At 40.3% G+C, this 20,743-nt stretch overlaps 1 protein-coding gene across 2 annotated transcripts in view; it reads left to right on the top strand.

Moving 5' to 3' along the window:
* The window catches only part of ADAMTS20 (ADAM metallopeptidase with thrombospondin type 1 motif 20), a 202,294-nt gene that overhangs the window by 12,675 nt on the left and 168,876 nt on the right, over window positions 1–20,743 (top strand). For both annotated transcript variants that reach the window (XM_032804591.1, XM_032804590.1), the window contains exon 3: window positions 17,113–17,278. In XM_032804591.1, the coding sequence (XP_032660482.1) occupies window positions 17,113–17,278 (166 nt within the window). The remainder of the gene's footprint in view (window positions 1–17,112; window positions 17,279–20,743) is intronic.

The following is a 20,743-nucleotide window of genomic DNA, read 5'->3' as shown; positions in this document are numbered from 1 at the left end:
CTTACTAGACTTCTAAATACTGTCATATTTGTGTATGGCTCATTCTCAGGTAGTAACAAATAGAGCTGGTCAAAAAGTGGATAGGGGAAATTTTGAAAAAAAAAATCCCCATCTTTTTTAAATTTCAATATTTAATTCAAATTTGGAACGGTTTGAACAGGTTTATAGTTGATCAAAAAAGGGAAAAATGAGTGAAAAAATTGATTCATATCCTGTTTGATTTTTAAAATTCAAAATTTCATCAGTCTTAAAATTCAAAAAATTTCTGCCACCTCTAGTAACAAGGGACAGAAACATATGTAGCAAACTTTTTCCTGTTTCTCAAAGTTGAACTAACCTGGGCGTAGGCAGTTCCAAATTAGAGTGACTGAGGGGTAGAAATATAGATTCTTAGCTTTTATTTATTTCACTGGGATTTAAGAACAAATAACAAGACAAGCTCCCCTGTCCTAGAAAGTCTTTTAGACTCAATTTACAATGAAAATGTGCTATAGTGTACAGTACATCTTCCCGTGTAACACACATGGATATTGTTTTCCCTCATAAACTAAATATCACAACTTTCTGTCAACACAAGATGTAAGTCGCATATTAAGCTGTAGTTTCCGAATTCCACAACTTCATAACAGACATTCTTATTAGGGTATGTTTGTCATTCTTCTGTATGCGTTATGGTACTTTTGGTAAGGTTGGAACATTTGGACTTGTTTCCAGTGTATTTCACCAGTTGAGTGGGAACTTTCTGCAGCAATTACAGTTACAGTACCTGGGAGAATAGTCAATTCAGTACAAGTCAGCTTTCCAAAGATAGTATTAATATCTCATAATGAAGATTCACAAAAGTTGGACATGTTAGATCATCCAGTCTGTCTTGCAAATGAAAGATTGTTCCTTGTGGTATAGTTTTAGTGTTTTGTCCAGTTCATTTTTAACAGTCCAAATGGATGGCTTCCATCAGTTCTCCTAATACCCTCATTAGATTGTTTTGGCAATTTGAGCTCTTGATGAATATCAGTTTATGGGCTTAGTACTTGTGACAGGTTGGTTCACAGAACCCTCCCAGGGAGCTGCCACCTGATGTACCCAGACTACTTCTACTCCTGCTTTCCCTGCCAGCTCAGGACTCCAGCATCCTGTCTTGCGAGCCAGACAATCCCATCTGCTCCAACACAGACCCACCCAGAGTCTGAATTACTTGCCCCAAACCTGCAGCTGTATCTGAAAGCAGCTAACTGAAGTGTTCCTGTCTTTAACACTCAGATGCCCAACTCCCAATGGGGCCTAAACCCACAAAAATCAGTTTTACCCTGTGTCACAGAGTCCCCGGGGTGATGCTCTGGAACTGCTCCCCACAAATCCAGTCAGGACTTTGGGGAGCCTCCTCTCCCTTGGAGCAGACTGTCTTCAGGGCAAGAAGCTCACACGGCTTTACCTCCTGGGTCTCTCCTTGGAGCACTCAGCATATGCCCCTCTGTGCGCTTCCCACAGTGAGTCCGCCCAGGTGGGGTCCTAGGGAAGCCAGAGGGTCCTGCACGCACCACCACCTTGCTTTGCAGTCAGACGTGACTCTTAGCCAGTCAGTAAAACAGAGGTTTATTAGATGACAGGAACAAAGTCTAAACAGAGCTTGTAGGTACAGAGAACGGGGTCCCTCAGCCGGGTCCATTCTGGGACCCAGCGAGGCAGATAACCCCATCTGCACTCACTCGTCCCCAGCCAGCCCCAAACTGAAACCCCCTCCAGCCCCTCATTTCTGGCCTTTGTCTCTTTCCCAGGCCAGGAGGTCACCTGATCTTTGTTCTCCCACACCTTTGGCATCCCCTTGCAGAGGGGAAGGGCCTGGGCCATTAGTTGCCATGGAGATAGAGTGTTGGCCAGAAACTGAGGCACCCACACAGTATTCAGAGGAAATACTAAGAACAATCCCACTTCGTCACTCCCTGTATAAAGCTTATACAGGATAAACTCATAAATTGTTTGCCCTCTGTAACACCGATAGAGAGGTGCACAGTTGTTTGCTCCCCCAGGTATTAATACACACTCTGAGTTAATAAGTAACAAGTGATTTTTATTAAATACAGAAAGTAGGATTTAAGTGATTCCAAGTACTAGTAGTGCTATCACCCATGAAAGCTCATGCTCCAAAACGTCTGTTAGTCTGTAAGGTGCCACAGGATTCTGTGCTGCTTTTACAGATCCAGACTAACACGGCTACCCCTCTGATACTAGACAGAACAAAGTAAGTCACCGAATAAAATAAAACGTGCAAATCTATGTCTAATCAAACTGAATACGGATAATCTCACCCTCAGAGATGCTTCAGTAAATTTTTTCCTCAGACTGGACACCTTCCAAGCCTGGGCACAATTCTTTCCCCTGGTACAGCTCTTGTTCCAGCTCAGGTGGTAGCTAGGGGATTCTTCATGATGGCTCCTACCTCTCCTTTGTTCTGTTCCACCCCTTTATATATCTTTTGCATAAGGTGGGAATCCTTTGTCCCTCTCTGGGTTCGCACCCCCTCCTTCTCAAAGGAAAGACACTAGGTTAAAGATGGATTCCAGTTCAGGTGACATGATCACATGTCACTGCAAGACTTCATTGTCCACTTGCCAGCACACACTTATACAGGAAGACTTACAAGTAAAACACACCCATCTGCAGACAATTGTCCTGGTTAATGGGAGTCATCAAGATTTCAAACCACCATTAATGGCCCACACTTTGCATAATAACAATAGGCTCTCAGAGTTATATTTCATATTCTTAGTTTCAGATACAAGAGTGTACTTGTATACAAATAGGATGATCACGCTCAGTAGATTATAAGCTTTGTAATGATACCTTGCAAGAGACCTTTTGGATGAAGCATATTCCAGTTACATTATATTCTCTCATTAACATATTTTTATAAAACCATATAGACTGCAACGTCACAGTACTATCTTTTGATTTTAATATTTTCCACACGTTGTTAGAAGTACATGGAACTGTCTGCTTTATCTTGTGCATTGTTCTTAGGTGGAATTCATTTGTCTATCCAGAGTCAATTTTGGTAGGCCTGTTCACTTTTGAGAGCAGATAGAAGCAGCACAAAGTTTTTTCTTTGCTGGATGCAAGGATGTTTTGCTGCGAAACAGGTCCATGATGTGGGACAGTCCGTTGCCTCTTTTGAGAGCAGCATCCATATTCTTCACAACAGTCGCCATATAGGGATTTTCTAAATTTTGAGGATTTTGCCTTCCTGTCTCTCCAGCTTTACTAGTTACTCCCACCTGCCACCCTCATTTGCCTCAAGATAAAAAATGCAAAATTTGAACCTGCCAGCTGGATCGCCTCTCATTGGATCACTGAATGTCTGTGCCTAAGCTATCTTTCCCTTTTTCTCTATTCCTCCAAGTCAAACTATTAATTTTTTACCACCAGAGCCTTCCAGTGCAGACTGCTAATGATAAGGCAGAGTGTTGTTAATAATTATAGATACTTGAAAAGGGTACTCATTATTTGGCAACCCTACAGGCCTGACTTCAGGACCCCTGGTGCCTGACAAGTAGGAGCCTTATTCTTTGCATCACCATGCTGCAAAGTCATATAGGGAAACTGTAGCTGATATCTTGCAAGCAGAGGTTACATCCACTGACTCAGAGGAATCAGTTGACTAGCAGCCCGCTTGGTCCCTCCTAGCATAAAGCTTCCTGTTCCTTCACCCCATCCTGTGAGCCCCCCCATGTGGGTAGAGCAGAGATGGGAAGAGGTGGAGTCTCGGGGGAAGAGACTGAGTGGGGCCGGGATGGAGTGCTGACAGGGCCACAGCCAGAGTACCCAATCTTTTGGCGGTGGTGCTCCAAAGGCATTGGGCCAGCTGTTTGGAGAGGCTTAGGCCTTGGCTACACTTGAGAGTTACAGCCTTGGTGGTGGCTTTACAGCGCTGTAACTCACTCCCCGTCCACATTGGCAAGGCACATACAGCGCTGTATCTCCCTGGCTACAGCGCTGCATATACTCCACCTCGATGAGAGCAATAAAAAGAATAGCACTGCTCCTGCAGCACTAGGGTGCCAATGTAAACAGGGAATAATCTTACTACGCTGTAACTGACCTCCGGAAGCTTCTCATAATGCTTTTAAGTAAAGATAACTCTCTTTGTTTTGTTGTGATGCCTCTGTTTGTTTTGTTGTGAACTCTGGGCTCCCAGAGCTGCTTATCAAAAGAACAAACACAGCTACTGTTTGCTATGAATGAGCAAACAGGCACAGGGCTCCCATTGGAAGGCCTACAGCTAGTGTTTGCTTGAAGGGAGGGGGCTTGAGGAGAGAAGCAGCACAGCGGGTGGTGCGGGGGGTCCATTTCAGGGAGGCTACTTATCTGGTCTGTGAGGAAAAAAAACAAAGAGGGCTATTTGCTTTCAGTGAATGAGAGAGGAGTGGGGGAGTGGGTCGGGAGTTGCAAGGCAGCTGCTGACAGAGTGTCAGCTCCAAAAATCCACTCTCTCTCTCCCCCACGCTCCCTGTCACACTCCACCCCCCCACTTTAGAAAAGCATGTTGCAGATACTTGAACGCTGGGATAGCTGCCCATAATGCACCTCTCCCAGTGCCGCTGCAAATGTGGCCACGACAGTGCGCTGGTAGCTGTCAGTGTGGCCAGACTGCAACGCTTTCCTTACTCAGCTGTATGAAGACAGGTTTAACTCCCAGTGCTGTACAGCTGCAAGTGTAGCCATACCCTTAATCTTCCCTGGACTCTTATACCCGCTGCCTATGTTGCCATGTCCCTAGGTAAGTTGTTCCAATGGCTAATTGCCTTCACTATTAAAGATTTGTGCCTTATTTCTGGTCTCAATTTATTTAGCTTCAGCTTTCAGCTACTGGTTCTTGTTATGGCTTTTACTGCTAGGTTAAAGAGCCATCTCCTGTCAGAAATCTCTACTCTATGTAGATATTTGTGAGTTACGATCAGGTGACCTCTTAATCTTCTCTTGGATAAACTAAATACATTCAGCTTCTTAAGTCCAAGGTGTGTCTTCCTGAACTCCTGTCCTTGTAGCTCTTTTCTGAAGCATTTTCAGCATTTCAATTTGCTGTTTCTGTAGCCTCTCCTGCTATACTTGCCTATGTGTTGTTCAAAGGTGCCATTAAACACCAGGTTGTAACATGTGTATGCATATATACCTCCTCCATAAATTCTGTAAGGTTTTCTTAATTTCTTCCATTACTCTTGGAGGGTAGCAAGTATGTTAGTAAGCCTAATGGAATTTTAAACCATTCAAACAGACCCAATATAGTAGACAGAATTGTTCATCCATATAACCTAAATGTATTTTTCTTTTGATTCAATACAGACAATTGCCTAACTCATGCAGAACATCTGTGATCTGTGGAATGGGTTGTTTGTCTGATGTGGATTTTCTGTTAAATTCACACTGGTCTAGCAGGTGGGTGAGGTTCTGTGGCCTGCAATGTGCAGGAGATCAGACTAGATGATCACGAAGGTCCCTTCTGACCTTTAAAGTCTATGAGAATCACAGAAGTATGTGTAGAGAAGATTACTTTTGATTTTGTAATCTTTTTCTACTTATGAGATCTGCTTATTAACTCTATCTGCTTTTGATATGCCGTTACCTCTTCATGGAAGTGTTTTCAACAGATTTCTGCTTATATGATTTGACATGTATCTGCAGAATTTGAGTCAAGCAAATTCCATCTCATCACTTGGAAAAGGCTTGGACTTCTATTTCAACATGTATTTGGCAACTTGTCTGCATATATCTGCTAAGTGAATTGAGCTTTATTGGTTTTACCGAGTTCTTTTTATTTACTGTGCTTGGAAAATGCTGTGTTTTTCCTTGGGCTAGTCCATTATCTACAATTACATCATATCTCTTGTAACATTTATGTCTCCTACAGGAATCTCACAGTCTGGCAATGCACTGGAATTTCATATTTAATCTATTGTAAACTTTGCAGTAAAGTTTTTACATGTCAGGATGGTATGATGTTTTTATGGATTATTGAGTTTGCCATTTATCTGATATAATAATTCTTCAAGCATTTTGACTAATGTTGCCAGTTTTGGGAAATAAACTAGAAGTCCGTTTGTTTTTTTTGCAAAGCAGAATGTTTAGTATTCTACTGAAATCTAAAATAATTTTTCATGCTCATTATCACACTGTCTGGGGTTGTGCATGACCGCGAGTGCCAACCTTGGGGCAGACTGTTGAAAAGCAGGGCAGATGTCCCCAAATGGTGGTTTGTTCTATAATTAGATTCCACTAACACAGTAACAAATGTGAACTTCTGAAACACAGTAACAGTCTTACCATGGAGTCACAGACAGTCCCCTTGGGCAGGCCGGTCTATATTGCTACTCAGGCAAGCTGGACTTCTTGATAAATGGTTATGTACATCAAAGACCGCAAAATATTCAGGTTGCTTCCAGTCTCAAGAGACTAGTCAATTACCCCGGGTCATTTTTGTACCTCAGATTTCACACCAAAGAAAATCATAAGGTTAGAAGGGACGGCATTGGTCATCTAATTTAACTCCTTCCAAGAAGCAGGATTTGTTGTGTCTAAACCATCCAGAACAGATGGCTGTTCAGCCTCCTTTTGAAAATCTCCAGTGAAGAAACTTCCACAATCTCTGGAGGCAGTTTGTTCCATTGTCCTACTGTTCTTGCAGTTAGGAAGTTTTTCCTGAGATTTAATCTAAATCTGCTATGCGGTAGGTTGAATCCATTGCCTCTTGTCCTGCCTTTTGTGGCAAAAGAGAACAACTTTTCTCCATCATTTTTGTGGCAGCCTTTCAAGTATCTGAAGACCACTATCATATCCCCCTTTAATCTCCTTTTTTTCTAAATTAAACATACCCAGTTCCTTCAGCCTTTGCTCATATGGCTTTTATTCCATCCCTTTGATCATCTCTGTCACTTGCCTCTGGATCATTTCCAGTTTCTCAACTTCCTGTATATACATTGGTGACCCAAACTGGACACAGTACTCGAGCTGAGGCCTAATCAGCGCCGAGTAGAGCGATGCTATCACCTCCCGGGACTTGCATGCTATACCTCTGTTAATGCAACCTAAAATTGCATTTGCTTTTTTTTGCAGCAGCATTGCATTGCTGACTTCAACTGAAATTCTTCTCAGCAGTGCTGCCAAGCCGGTTCCCCCCGATTCTGTATTTGTGCATTTAGTTTTTCTTCCCGAAGCATGGCATCTAACATTTGTCCTTATTAGGTGCTGCGCTTTGTCTTTGTTGAATTTCATTTTGTTGTCTATAGCCCAGTTCTTCAATTTATCAAGAGCCCTCTGAATTTTAGCTCTATCCTCCAAAGGACTGGTAACACCCCAAGCTTTCTGTCATCTGCAAACTTGATCAATTATGCTTTCTATACCTATCATGTCATTAGTAAAGATGTTAAACAACACTGGACCCAGACCAGATCCCTGTGGAACCCCAAATGAGACCTACCACAATCTGACATCATTCCATTAAAAGTTACGCTTTGTTTGCAGTTGTTTAACCAATTTTGTATCCACTTAATGGTGGTTCTGTCAAGCCTTCATTTCTTCATATATAGATTAAAGCAAGCAACTTGTATACACCTATGAGTTATAGTCTGTGGTTTCAAAAGGTGACTGAGTTGTAGTAATCTATCAGCTCTGATGTCTTTTAAGGCTAACCCGGATTGGCTGTGGGGATCTCTGCTTTTGTTTTCTAGTTCCAGCCCTGTGAGAGTCCATACAGCAAAGAGATGAAGAATTTTCATGTCAGATATATTTATTTTCTTCTTCCAGAATTCACACTAATGGGACAAGCTTTCTTGCATGTAGCACATTTACAGGTGTGAGAGGGCCATGAGTCTCTGTATCACGATGCTTTACAAAGGCGCATTTATTTTTAATAGTTCTTCTTAATGGGTGGGGGAACCACTCCTCCTGTCTGAGTTTACAAGTTCAAAGCAAGCATTTTTACAGTTATAAAGCAAAACTTACAAATTACCCTATAGTATGGGATACAGACATTACAAGTAAGATTATTGCATGCAGCATCTTACGAGCATTTTGTAGAGTCTAAAACACTAAATATATCCTTACAAGTCTAACACCTATCTTGAACAATACTAACATGCAGGTGAGCTGATCTGGTTTCCAGCTATGAATTTGTCAGTGCTCAGCTGACACCAACAGTGTTGGCAAGAATTGGCATCTAGTTCACCAGTGTCACACTCATAAATTTGGATGGAGGCAGGGGTTGGTGGTAATGAGGGATATATTCAGAAGACTCTAGAGAAGTAGAATGTAGCTTTTGAATCAGGAATACAGATTGTGTACTGGAGGACTTGATTTTGATATATGAGCAAGTTAAATTTGTATAAATAAATAGGGTGATATTTAATTTTCATAATTAAAATTAATATTTTACTTAAAAACAAACAGTGTATATAACTTCATTTAGAAACTCTGAACTAATTGTTGCATATGGCCTGGAAAGACAAAACTGTCAACTTTTGTGGAAAATTTTGGTTTATTTAACCCAGATATTTCCATCTGAAATAATTTATCTGTTATAATCAGAAATCAAAGAAAATCTTATGGAAATAGCATTGACAACAGCGAAAACATACACAATCAGATATTGGACAAAGGAATTTTACCTTCAGTGTTGGACTTAAGTGTGTTAATGCGTGCAGTCAGAACAATTTTTTTTTTTACTAATTCATTGGTCACCCAAAGACATAAAAAGATATGGAACTGGAATTTGAATTTAGATTTGATATACTTTCACATATAAATATGATACATTGTTTTAATGCTTGCATTCTAGCGCAGCGGCTTTCAGACTTCATTGCACCGTGGCCCCCTTCTGACAACAAAAATTACTACATGACCGCAGGAGGGGTGACTGAAGCCTGAGCTCTGCAGCCCCTCGGGGTCAGGTGTGTGTGTGTGTGTGTGCAAAGCCAAAACTCAAGGATTGCAGCACCAGGAGGGGGTGGTAACCTAATCCCTGGTGCCCAGAGTTGAAGCCAAAGCCTGAGGGCCGCTGCCCGGGGTTGAAGGTCTGAGACTTCAGCTTTGGCCCCAGTAGTGGGGTTCAGGCTTTGGCCCTGGGCCTCAGCAAGTCTAATGCCAGTCTTGGTGACTCCCTTAAAATGGGGTCACGACCCCCAGTTTGAGAACCACTGTTCTAGTAAATTTTAAGATACTTATTTGAATTGCTAAACTGTAAATGTTTTTTTCATTCAATATTTTAATGTATTATTGAAAAAGTTCAGGGGGTGTTTACAAGAACCTCCTTTTTTCCCCCATTACAGCATGCTACATGCTTCATATTGTTGGTGCCACCTCATTTCATATTGGTGATACTGTACCGTTGATTGATTATCCCATTTGATAAGGGCTGGAGCTTGCAGCTAATTTGCTTTATGCAAATAATCTTTACTCATATGAGTAGTTGCACTGGACTTAATGGGCTACTTACAGAGTGAGGATTACTTCCATGAATAAAGGATTGCAAGACTGGTTATAGTGTTAAAGCCTATGATCAAATTCTCTTTAGATGGACTGACAAGTATAAGTACCTAACAGTCTAAATCAGGGGTTCTCAACCTCTTTCTTTCTGAGACACCCCCTCTCCCCAACATACTATAAAAACTCCCTGGTCCAGCTGTGTCACAACAATTGTTTTTCTGCATATAAAAGCCAGGGCCTGCATTAGGGGGTAGCAAGGAGGGCACCTACAGGGGGCCGTGAAGCTAAGCTGCTCAGGCTTCAGCTTTAGCCCTGGATTGTAGGGCACAGGGCAGCGTGGCTTTGGTTTTCTGCCCTGGTCCTCAATGAGTGTAATGCAAGCCCCGCTTGGAGGACTCCCTGAAACCTGTTCACAGGCCCCCATGTGTGCCTCGGACCCCTGGTTGAGATCTGCTGGTCTAAATGATGTCACCATGTGCAACTAATGAAACCCGGACTTCAATCTTAGTTAGGGATTTGAGCTGTACTAGTGGCTTCAAATCGAAGACTTTTTTCCACTCCAATAACTCTTGTCAAACTTCCTTAGGTTACGTCTGCACTATGAGCTAGGGATGTGATTCCCAGCTTGCATATACATACTTGCACTAGTTTGAGAGCTAGCACAAGTATAAATAGTGTAGCTGTGGTACCGTTGGCTGCAGCAGCAGAAGCACAGCTTAGCTGTGCCAAGTACATACCTACAGGGTTCAGGTGGGTTTGCACTCTGCATGGCTAAGTTGTGCTGCTGCTGCCCGTGCAACATAGCTACACGAAAATTTATATTTGCCTTACTTGAACTAGCTTGGTGAGGGCTATATGTATATGAGCCTGGAATCAAACTCCTACCGTGTAGTGTAGATGTAGCCTAAGACCTGCATTTGAGAGATTAACTTCCCACCCATTAACTTGACACTATGCACACATCTGCTTTTCTGTCCCCTAAAGCTGGGATTTTGATTTTATTATGTTAACAGCACACTATGAATTTCTTTAATTGACATTTGGATATTGTAGAATCTGCTTGGGCATTAAATGACAAATGCAGGTTCTTTCTGTTAAACTAGAAGAGTGTTTTTATTCTTGTCCTTTCTCTTTTATGATTCTCATGCATGATATTGAGGTTTTGTTTAACCTGTTGTCATGGTATAATTCCCCACCCTGAACCTTAGCTTCCAAAAGATGGGGTACCAGCATGAATTCCTCTAAGCTTAATTACCAGCTTAGAACCTGTAGCGCTGCCACCAACCAGGAATTCCAGTGCCTGGTGACACGCTGTCCCCAAAACCTTGCCTGGGGAACCCCAGACCCAGATCTTGGATCTTAACAGAAGGAAAGTAAAACCCTTTCCCCACTGTTGCCTCTCCAGGCTACCTCCTGGGAACCCTGGAAGATACTGTGATTCAAACTCATTGAATCACAAAACAGAGGGAAATTCACCTTCTTCCCTCCTTCTCTCCCCTCTCCAGACTCTCCCTGAGAGAGAAGTAATCCTAACACAAGAGAATTAACCTCTCTTCCCTTTCCCTCCTTTCCCGACCAAGTCCCTGGTAGATCCAGACCCAGTCCCCTGGGTCTCACCAGATAAAAAAAACAATAGGTTCTAAACAAGAAAAGCTTTATAATAAAGAGAGAAAACATAAAAAAATTCTTGTAAATTTAAGATGGATTAGTACAGGAGGTTTTAGCTATAGACACTGGAATACCTTCCCAGCCTAAGCTATCAAGTACAAATTAAAATCCTTCCAGCCAATGCCATTTGCAAATAAAGAAAACAACATAAGCTAACTCGCCTTATCTACCTAGTCTCACTATCTGAACTTATAAGATCCATATCGGAGAGAACTGATTAGCCGGTCGGTCACTTCTCAGACCAGAGGACAACACAAAAAACTAACAGCACACACAGAAACTTCCCTCCCTCAAGATTTAAAAGTATCCTGTCCCCTGATTGGTCCTCCGGTCAGGTGACAGCCAGGCTCACTGAACTTGTTAACCCTTTACAATCAAAAGAGATATAAAGTACTTCTGTGCTATTAACTCCTACTATCTGTTTGACACCTGTACTCTGGACTCTGTAGAGGGTCTATTATGTGAATTACCTTATTGGTGAAATTTTCACTTTGGGACTCCTCCTGGGCTCATAGAGGTAATCTTTGGCTAATATCCCTCTTTTTTTCTTGAGTAATCCTTTTGGCATGACATCTAGAAAGGTAGTAGTGTTTTGCTTCTGCGTATGAAAGAGGGGTCACAATTACAGTCTTTTCCAGATTCCTACAACTAACATACTTCTCACATTCTTAAAGCCTTGTCTTCCTTTCTCCTCAGACCACAAGCTCTGGCACGTTACAAAATACTGGGTCTTAATTCATGATTGTCACAGCCTTTATTACAATACATTTTTCAATATGTTTGCTATGTTGTTGAATGTTAACTTTAATTATTTCACAAGACTTTTATACTGCAGATCACTTTCCCAGCAAAGGTTAGAGGTAATTTCAGTCCATGCTGTTGCTTATGTCATAGACGGTTTCTTTTCCAGATTTAATGGGAAATACAAGAGTCCTATTAAATGGAGAAAATATCTGTCAGAGGTGGAAAAAGCAGATAACATCCAGCATTCTTTCCTTTTAACTTATTTGTGTCATTGAAATGTCTTTTGAATGTAGAAAAAGGAACTATTTTATGAAATCAAAGTCAAATGTATCAGAGATGTAACTACACTGGCCACTCAGATATGAACTTTGTTTTATTTAACTAGAGAACTTTATAATTTACATAATTAACATTTAATAATATTGATTATTCTGATTTCTGGTGTGGCATAATTGTAATAGTTTATAGTTTCATATTCTCCTGCAGTTAAGAGTTCAGATTCTAACCTTTTCAGGTGGTGTACATCATTTATACTAGCTGTTTTCAAGACAACAGTGATTAAATTGGGTTAGAAATTAAACAGGGAACAGAGGCAACTTGGTAATAGGAATAATGTGATGAAGTGGTCTGATATTCAGAGCAAATATACAAAGCACAAATTTCTAACTTTCCAATGGTATAATTGCAAGTATTCTGGCCTTGATGGTTTGTGAGATATTGTATCTTAAAAAGCTTCCTAAGCAGGGACCATTCCAATTTTGTTCAAAATATTATTTATGTTATAGGAGATCTTATAGGCCTAAGCCAGATCCAGGTCTCTTTGTAATAGGTACTATATAAACATATAGTAAATGACAGTCCCTATCCCAAAGATGTTGCAGTCTAAAAGAAAAGACATAACAGGTGAATTAGACAAACATATAGGTGGAGGAGAGGGGACTGAAGATGAGGTAGGTAACAAAAATAATTGGATATTTCATCCCAGATTAGCTGTGGATACAATTCTTAATCTATCAGTGGTGGTAGTCGCTACTTGTCTCCTTTCTATCCTTTACCAATTGGTAGTTTTCTGTGTGTGTTACAGCAGAGTAGAGTTTTAAGGAAAGATTGAAAGAAGGATAAAATGGTGGCTTTATGGATTCTGATTGAGAGTTTTCCCCGTATATTAGATATGTTGTATTGGAGAAAGCATGAAAGTGTTTATGGGGAAAAAGCAGACAAGAAGAATGGAATTCAGGTAGTCAAGGTAATGGACATCAAGGTTGATCTTGAATATATTGTGTAGCAAGAAGCAGCAAGATTTAGTTGTCTGGATGTGTGGGTCAAAAGAGAAGGCCAAATCAAAAATGAAGATGAAATGAGATTATGGGTCTGAGCAACATGGAGGATTGTAGTGTTGTTCACTTGATAAGAGACAATAGACATGAGGGCTTTGGTGGAGAGATCAGGAGCTCAGTTTTGCCCATGTTAAATTTTAGTTGAGAGCTGATCATCATAATGAAATGTGAGAGACAAGCTGACATTTTCTTATGAATAGAGGAAGACAGATCTGGAACAGAGAGAAAGGTTTGTGAGTCTACAGCGTGAAGCTGACAGCTAAAGTTACATTTAGAGAGAAGATCACTCAGAGACAGGATGGAATGTTTTAAATCTAGGCAAGTTAAATTATTGATTTAAATCACTCAATTTTTTTTAAACAAAATAATTGATTTAAATGAAATTGAGGATTTGTAAAACTGATTTGAAAACGTGCTACTGTAACTATAAATTGAAATACATAATGACCTAAATTATAAATGCTGCTGTTTATTGGTTAGTTTTTAAACTCCACTAGGGATAAGGTATCTTATTTGAAATTTACAAAACTGTCAGACAAAATTCTTAATATCGAAAATGAAGACCCTGATGATACAAAAAAATTACATTAGTTGTATAACATTACCCACATGACTTGTCTCATTGACTTCACTGGAACTACTTAAACCAAAAGTTAAGCATGTACATAAGTGTTTACAGCATCTGGAGGTAAACTGTATTTTTATTATCAATAAAATCTGCTAATTCAAAACAAAATAGCTTCAGTGTTAACAATGAAATGCTATTTTGATTTTAAATACCTTAACAAAGTTATTGTGAACTTTCTATACACAAGCCAATTTTTTTTAAAATATAAGTCTAATATTAGGCTCCTCAGGGGAGCCCATATATGCGCCCTGGGAATGGAATTTTCCAAATTGTTTAAGTATCTTAAGAACACACCTCCTATTGATTTCAAAAAGCAAACTCTGATGGAGGAATGTAGCCTGGTCCAAGCCTTTCAGCTTTCTCGACTTTTGGCAGTTCAATATTTGCAAGATGTTGGTTACGAATATATCACAAGCTGTTTGCTTATCAACTGAATTCTGTGTTTGAGTGTGTGTTCTCAGAGTAAGATATTAAGGAGGCATGTGACTGGGCTTATCTTTTTGGTATAGAGAAGCATTTTTAAGTGTGAAACTTCTTAGTAGAAAACATTTCTATGTGAAATCTTAAATTCTGTTCTCAACTGGAAAACTAATTAAAGAAACAAGTACAAAATATCCACTCTGGTAATTTGAAACTATAAAATGGGAAGAAAGAAAAATAGTAGCAACATGTAAAGTAAAAATCTGGTTTAAATTTAAAATGTTGATTTTTATCTTCCCTGCCCAGAGATAAGGTATAGAGTGTGAAGAGAAGGGGGGTACAGAATGAATGAATGTATAGATAAAGACTGTACACACTGTATAAAGTCAATCTTACCCCATTCTTAGGGTTGACCGTATTGGTAATTCAAAAAATGAAATATAAATCTTAACAAAAGCTTTCTCCCTTAAGTCTGAGTGACAGGACCTTCCTCTCTCTGCCCCTAGGACCTTTGGACCAGAAGGTTATATGCACTCAAGGCTGTCTCTGACAGGCTGTAGAATTTCTGGTTGCCGGGAGTCCGAGATTCTGAGCCTCCTCCCCCCGCGGACGCAGATAGAGTTCTCACTGCTCCCTCAAAAAACACACAGCACAAAAGTAATGAGTGTGGAAAAGCTGAGCTGAGCGTATGCTGTGCCACATAGACCTATGTGTCCAGGCCTTGCCAAGAATTTAGATCTACCTGTCACCAAGAAAATCCTACCTCTGCAGAGTGATGCATGAGAAGAAGCAGTGGTGGGGAAATTGATGTATCAGTTATGGAGCGTGTTTTGTCTTTTGCTCTTTACACAACATGCATAATATGAAAGCATCAAACAGTGGACACACTACCACCAAGATATATTTCTTCTCCCTTTGGGTAGGCATAGGGCCCATGATGTTCACTGCTATACTATAAAATGCTCTTGTATCACAGGCAAAGGATGTAGGAGAACTTTCTGTGGCCGTGCAGGTCTTTTCCTTTTGGCATAATTCACAAGACCTGCAATAATTTTTCACATCATTCTATATCCCTGGCCCATAGAAAATTTTCTTTAATCTCTCATAGGTTCTCTGTGCCCCCAAGTGACTAGCAAAAGGACAATCATATGCTAGCAACACTGATTCCTCCCAATGCTGGGCAGTCACAAACAACTGCTTGAGCGGTTTTCCAGGGCTCTTGGTCCCAAAGGACCAGTCACTTACCCTAGGTCATTTCTACTCAGATCTCAAACCAAAGGCAACTCCTGTGACCAATTAACTAAAGATTTATTAACTAGGAAAAGAAATAAGAGTTATTTACTAGGTTAAAATAGAAAACATGCACATGGGTTAGTCTCAGATTTAAGAAGGCAATATACACTTCTATAATAAGCTGTTCTTTAGGTCTGACCCATGCCAACATGGGGATCTCTTACTTATGTTTAGGAATCTCTGCCCCTCAGAGTCCAGAGAGCATAAAGAGATGGAGTTTCTCTTTGTCAGTGATGTTTATCCTTTTCAACTCAGAATCCAGGCTGATGGGATGAGTTCATGTGTAGATGTCATGTTCCTAGAGGGAGTTAGGAATGCAATGAACAAGGTTTCTGTCCTTGGATGCTACACAAGGCCTGATTTGTCTTCAGTGGGACATCAGTGTGCAGGACAAGCACTTCAATTAATGCTTCTTTTCCTCTGCCATATAGGAGTTGGCTTCAGCCCCTTCCACACCTGGAAACAGACTAATTTCTTCTGCTGCAGTGGAGCTGAAGGGGCCTTCCCCTCCCCGCTTAGCAGTTTCTGGGTCTTTACCATTTCTTATTGGGATCCCAGCGCAATATTTGTTTTTACTACAGGTTACAACATTAGCAGGCTTAGTCATATGCAAAATATTGCCTACCAGCATTTCCATGGGTATACTCTTTAGCCCCCTCACTTTCAGGTCATGCTCTAAAGCTTCCGAATTCCAAATAAACCTTAGCCAAAGGCATAAGAATTTTGTGTTTCCCCACTGCCAGAAGCTCTACCTTCTGGTGTATACCTTCTGCCTTATGTGCATGTACTTTTAGAAAATAAAATAACCAACAAGTTACTGTTATAATTATAAGAAGGGTAGAAGAGGAAAGATGCTGTGTAGGGTGTCTCAGCTGAAGGATCTTCAGGGGTTATGGGACTTCTTTTTTTTCCTTACTTTTGTAAGTGTGATAGCATTCTGTGTACCATCAATGTCACGGATTCCCCTATATGCTCAGTCACTTTCCTCTGTTGTTTGTGTGGTTCTTTCATTCAGCAAAAGGACAGAACACCATTATAAGAAAATGTATTAAAACCTTATTTTAAATAATTTTTAATAGTTTAGTTCTCAAGAAAAGTGTCACTTTAATGTACTGTAAAATTGAAATGTTGAGAAAATGGTTATATCTGCAAAAAACAAAGGGCAACAGCTCAATACAGAAATGTGACATGCTGATAAAACCCTGTAGTTAAGATTGCCCTGCTCTCCAAATCTGGGTGGACCTTGGAGCTGAAAATTCTAAACTTAAGCCCCAGTCTGGAAGTCAATGGGACTCTGAGTGGACTCAAGGGTCTGCATATGTGGAAGTACTCGCAAGATTGGGGCCATAGAGACTGAGGATGGTGGTAGAGATTTGTGTATAATACACAATTAAAAAAACCTCAGAAACTTCCATGACAGCATAATAGAACACATAGTACATGTAGTTAATTTTGAGTATTTCATACAAATTTTACTGCACATATAAAATCACTGGTGTAAAATATAATTTTCAGAGGAAAATACATTGACTGGCTCTGTCTTATTTTCAGATGGGCACCTTTAAAGCACATGATGGTGAATATTTTTTAGAACCTTTGATGAAGTCAGATGGAGATGAACACGAAGATGATCATAACAAACCACATCTTATATACAGACATGAAGATTTAAAAAATGATATTTATCAGAAATCCCATAAACCTTGTGAAGTTTCAGGTATAGTTATACTTTAAATTCTGATGTCTATGTCTGTTCACTATGGTTTTTAGTGTTTTAACAAATGATATGTTTAAAAAATGTTTTTCTTTAGTAGTATTAATGACTATCGCTGTAACTGGGAACTTAGAATGTATTTTGTTTATTTATTTCACGTAGACCTAACAAACATTGGTGAAAAACAAATGTCCCACTTTAAATGTAAGAATAAATTAGCTTGCAAAAATATGCATCAGTCCTTCAAACACTTATGCACATGCTTTATTTTTAACAATGATTCTTCCATAGATTAAATTTTTGCAGCATCAGGGACATATTTTCAGCTTTTATGTAGATTCACAAAATAAATGAAATTTAGTGCAAATAAATCTAAAAAGTAATACATTAAATCTTCCTGTCCTATAATATACTGTATTATCTAATATTTACTATTAATGTAGGTACTAATGTTGTTCTCATATACATTTTTAAAATATTGTATATTCATATTACATATAGATAATATATTAACATTGAGAAACAGAAAAAGGGGTACCTGAGGAGCATAGAATTAGGATATGTCACAACACATTGGCAGTAATTTTCAAAGCTTCACAGTTTAGGAGATGATTCACTTGAATATGAAAGGGACAAAAAACACTACTAATAGCATAACGACAAATAATGAACGTAGCACAGTGCTTTAAAACAGTTATATATTCATAGCAATGAAAGACTAGAAGGGACCTCGAGAGGTCTTCTAGTCCAGTTCCATGCACTCAAGGCAGGACTAAGTATTATCTAGACCATCCCTGACAGGTGTTGTCTAACCCGCTCTTAAAAATCTCCAGTGACAGAGATTCCACAGTCATCCTAGGCAGTTTATTGTAGTGCTTAATCTCCCTAACAATTGGGAAGTTTTTCCTAATGTCCAACCTAAATGTCCCTTGCTGCAATTTAAGCCCATTGCTTCTTGTCCTATACTCAGAGGTTAAGAACAATTTTTCTCCCTCCTCCTTGTAACAGTCTTTTATGTACTTGAAAACTGCTATCATGTCCCCCCCCCCCCCCCCAAGTCTTCTCTTCTCCAGACTAAACAAACCCATTTTTTCAATCTTCTATCATAGATCATCTTTTCTAGACCTTGAATTATTTTTGTTGCTCTTCTGTGGACTTGCTCTAGTTTGCCCACATATTCCCTGAAATGTGGAGCCCAGAACTGGACACAGTACTCCAGCTGAGGCCTAATCAGCATGGAGTGGAGCAGAGGAATTAGTACTTGTGTCTTGCTTACAACATTCCTGCTAATACATCCCAGAATATTTGATTTTTTTTGCAACAGTGTTACACTGTTGATTCATATTTAGCTTGTGATCCACTATGAACCCCCTGCATTTCTGCAGTACGCCTTCCTAGGCAGTCATTTCCCATTTTGTATGTGTGCCACTGAATGTTGTTCTTTCCTAACTGGGTACTTTGCCTTTGTCCTTATTGAATTTCATCCTATTTGCTTCAGACCATTTCTCTAGTTTATTCAGATTATTTTAAATTTTAATCCTATCCTCCAAAGCACTTGCAACTCCTCCCAGCTTGGTATCATCCCCAAACTTTATAAGTGTACTCTCTATATCATTATCTAAATCATTGATGAACATATTGAACAGAACCGGACCCAGAACCGATCCCTGTGGGACCCCACTTGTTATGCTCTTCCAGCATGACTGAGAACCACTACTCTCTGGGAACAATTTTCCAACCAGTTATGCCCCCACTTTATAGTAGCTCTTCTAGGTTGTATTTCCCTAGTTTGTTTCTGAGACAGTTATGCACGACAGTATCAAAAGCCTTACTGAAGTCAAGATATACCACATCTACTGCTTTCCGTTTACCCTGTCAAAGAATGCTATCAGGTTGGTTTGACACTATTTGTCCTTGACAAATCCATGCTGACTGTTACTTATCACTAAGGCCATACCAAAATCATGGTCCAGTTCGATCAGTTTCAGAGTCATCATAGCTGAAATCATGAAATTAAAGATTTTTAAAATATTTAAATCTGAAATTTCACGGTGTTATAATTGTAGGAATCCTGATCCAAAAAGGAGTTGTGGGTGGGAGGGTGTCACAAGGTTATTGTAGGGTGGTTTGCAGTACTGCTACCCTTACTTCTGCACTGTTGCTGCCAGCAGTGCTGCCTTCAGAGCTGGGCAGCTGGAGAGCAATGACTGCTGGCTGTAAGCCCAGTTCTGAAGGCAGAGCCACTGCCAGCAACAGCACAGAAGGTTGGCATGGTATGGTGTTGCCACCCTTACTTCTGTACTGCCTTCAGCGCTGGGTGCCTGGCCAACCACCACCACTCTCCAGCCACCCAGCCCTGAAGGCAGAACAGAAGTAAAGGTGGTAATACTGCAGCCCCTCTTACATAACTTTGCAACCCCCCCTGCAACTCCCTTTTGGGTCAGGACCCCCAATTTGAGAAATGCTGGTCTCCCCTATGGAATCTATATATTATAGGATAAAAGCGCACAAAAGATCAGATTTCACAGTCTATGACTTATTTTTCATGGCTCTGAATTTAGTAGGGCCCTACTTATCACCTTATCTCTTCTAGGTGTCTGCAAATTGATTGCTTAAGTATTTGCTCCATTATCTTTCTGGGTACTGAATGTGGCAAATTGCCGGTACTGTTCTGCTGGGTCTCACGCTTTCTCTTCTCTGGGGTAGGTTCAGGGCGCTATTGCTTGCCTCTGAACCAGTTCTTAATCACTCCCCTAGTGTCCTTGGAGGAGGGGAGTGGAGAGGGAGGGACCTGGGCCATGTTGGCTATGGTCACTTGCGGAGGCTCTCTCACCCTTGAAGTCTATTTAAACCCAATGATTTGAGGACTCAAATGTGCTAGATCATATTAGGATCCTTGTGTGCGGAGTGGTGGGTTATATTCTGCGCCTGCCGTTGTGCAGAGAGTTCAGACTAGACAATCATAATGATCCTACTGACCTTAAAAGTTCTAGACTTATGACTCAAAAACACAACTCAGGAGGATTTACAAGACCAGTCAAGCTAACATTCATATGTGATAACACAGCATGGCCAGAGGGCAGCATATAGTTCCATGGGCCTATTCCTGCCTAATGGAAGAAGTATGCTTTATATGTTGGCTATGGTCACTTGCGGAGGCTCTCTCACCCTTGAAGTCTATTTAAACCCAATGATTTGAGGACTCAAATGTGCTAGATCATATTAGGATCCTTGTGTGCGGAGTGGTGGGTTATATTCTGCGCCTGCCGTTGTGCAGAGAGTTCAGACTAGACAATCATAATGATCCTACTGACCTTAAAAGTTCTAGACTTATGACTCAAAAACACAACTCAGGAGGATTTACAAGACCAGTCAAGCTAACATTCATATGTGATAACACAGCATGGCCAGAGGGCAGCATATAGTTCCATGGGCCTATTCCTGCCTAATGGAAGAAGTATGCTTTAT

Source organism: Chelonoidis abingdonii, chromosome 1, assembly GCF_003597395.2.
Source record: "Chelonoidis abingdonii isolate Lonesome George chromosome 1, CheloAbing_2.0, whole genome shotgun sequence".
Classification (NCBI taxonomy): Eukaryota; Metazoa; Chordata; order Testudines; family Testudinidae; genus Chelonoidis; species Chelonoidis abingdonii.
The sequence above is the reverse complement of the archived record's forward strand: the minus strand, read 5'-3'. Positions and strand labels throughout refer to the sequence as shown.